Consider the following 2,340-nt stretch of genomic DNA (forward strand, 5'->3'; position numbering starts at 1 on the left):
AACATAAATTGTTCATGTTACTATTTTTTGTTAATAATTTTTTTTATAGTTTTAGAACTCAATAAAATTATATATTTCGGCATATAACCCTAAAATAACAATCGAAATTATATAGGTTTTGTTCATAACCCTAAAATAACAAAGTATACTTCGAAATTAAAAAAAAAAACAAATAATATTTAAATAATAAATTCCAAAGACGTTTATATGTTTTTTATGTGTTCATCCGCGTTTAACGCTAGTTATAATCTAGTTTTAGATAAGAAAATAGAAGTCGATGGATAATCTTCTCTCGTAATCTTCGTTCATCTTCGTTCCAAATTGAAGGGATTGTGAACTGTGATGGAAATAAGCTTAACATGTCTTTTTTTTTTTTTTTTTTTCATTATTTCAATAACACCATTATTATTTATTTTTTTCCATCCTTTTTTTCTCTCCATACATTCCTTTCAATTCCTTTTATTTTCCTTTACTGTAACTCGGAATTAGAAGAATTTTACCTTAATTACCTTAATTGATTGAAATAGTATTATTATTATTTTAAATTTGTTATTCATTTGGATTTCAAAAAATCTAATTACAAAATAATACAAAATTGTCAAGAAAAAAGGTTTTGTAAAATCAACTTTTCTTAAATAGATTTCAAAATAAGAACATATAATAAACACGTATATTAGTTTTCTCTTTACCAAAAAGTCAATTCAAATCACACCCAATTATGATAAAAATCGCCAACGCGTATTCTTCTTCCTCATCCCACTTTCTCTCCTAATTCCAACTATAAATATCACCTTCCAAACCAATTCAATTCACTTCATTTCCTTCCTTTTCACTGTAAAATTCATATATTTTATGTCTCACAGACCCGTGATTCCTCATTCTTCCTCCATAGCCTTTGGGCTCCATTCCCATCTCCTTGTTTCCAGTGATTTGAATCCTAACTGGTCCTTTTGATTCTTCCATTATTTTTTTTTCCAATTTTGATTTCTGCTCAAATGGGTGTCAAAGGATTCGTTGAAGGTGGTGTCGCTTCCATCATCGCAGGTTGTTCTACTCATCCTCTTGATCTAATCAAAGTCCGTATGCAGTTACAGGGCGAATCCGCCCCTGTTTTTGCTCTCAATGGCTCTAGTGGTGCAACAATCACCATGCCAAGGCCGGTGGCGGCCGGACCCATATCGGTGGGTGTGAAGATATTTCGGACTGAAGGCGTTGCTGCTTTGTTCTCCGGCGTCTCTGCCACAGTTCTCCGTCAGACGCTCTACTCCACCACCAGAATGGGTCTGTACGAGATCTTTAAAGAAAAGTGGTCTGACCCAAACACCGGTAACCTCACGCTAACCAGGAAGATCGGATCCGGGTTGTTAGCTGGTGGGATCGGCGCTGCCGTCGGGAACCCAGCTGATGTCGCTATGGTGAGGATGCAAGCCGACGGGAGGCTCCCGGCTGCTCAACGGAGGAACTACAAAGGTGTTGCAGATGCGATCTCGAGGATGGTGAAGCAGGAGGGTGTAACCAGTCTCTGGAGAGGATCGTCGCTGACGGTGAACAGGGCGATGATCGTGACGGCGTCGCAGCTGGCGTCGTACGATCAGATCAAGGAGACCATATTATCAAAGGGGGTGATGGGAGATGGGTTGGGGACACATGTAACGGCGAGCTTTGCAGCAGGGTTTGTGGCGGCTGTGGCATCGAATCCGGTGGACGTAATAAAGACTAGGGTAATGAACATGAAGGTGGAGGAAGGGGTGGAGCCACCATATAAGGGGGCGGTGGATTGTGCAGTGAAGACGGTGAGGGCGGAGGGGCCGATGGCATTATACAAAGGATTCATACCAACGATTTCAAGACAGGGTCCGTTTACTGTGGTGCTCTTTGTGACACTAGAGCAAGTGCGTAAAATCCTCAAGGATTATTAAATGCGATAGACAAGATATTAAATTAAATTAAATTAAATTAAATGAGAGATAGTGATGATGAAGAGAAAAAATACTAGTAATTTATATATGGATGATAAAATATTATTATATTTTTCAATTATGTCATTTATATTAGTAAAATAAGGCCGCTGTTAGCAACCAACATAGTCTATGATCATGTTAATAGTCATGTATATTGTGATATTTTAATTCGTCAGTCGTCACACATCAGGATCAAAAGTTGGATATATTTACGTTTAAATAAGCTTAATAACTTATTTATTATGATATTTATTAAAGCATATAACGAATCAATTTTTTATACTATTATGTAGCTAAAATGTTAATTTGTTATAATATATTTTTCTAATTTATGAATGCATAAATTAGCAAAAGATTGATTTTTGTAAAATTTTATGAC

General features: G+C 36.4%; 1 protein-coding gene across 1 annotated transcript; it reads left to right on the top strand.

Moving 5' to 3' along the window:
• Positions 1-789: 789 nt before the first annotated feature.
• LOC145137588 (mitochondrial uncoupling protein 5-like) lies at positions 790-2,082 on the top strand. The gene has a single exon (XM_079071715.1). The coding sequence runs from the start codon at positions 996-998 to the stop codon at positions 1,917-1,919; it is 924 nt and encodes a 307-aa protein (XP_078927841.1). The 5' UTR covers positions 790-995; the 3' UTR covers positions 1,920-2,082.
• Positions 2,083-2,340: the final 258 nt, after the last annotated feature.

This window comes from Lactuca virosa, chromosome 9 (genome assembly GCF_052849685.1).
Source record: "Lactuca virosa cultivar CGN04683 chromosome 9, Lactuca_virosa_CGN04683_v6, whole genome shotgun sequence".
Classification (NCBI taxonomy): Eukaryota; Viridiplantae; Streptophyta; class Magnoliopsida; order Asterales; family Asteraceae; genus Lactuca; species Lactuca virosa.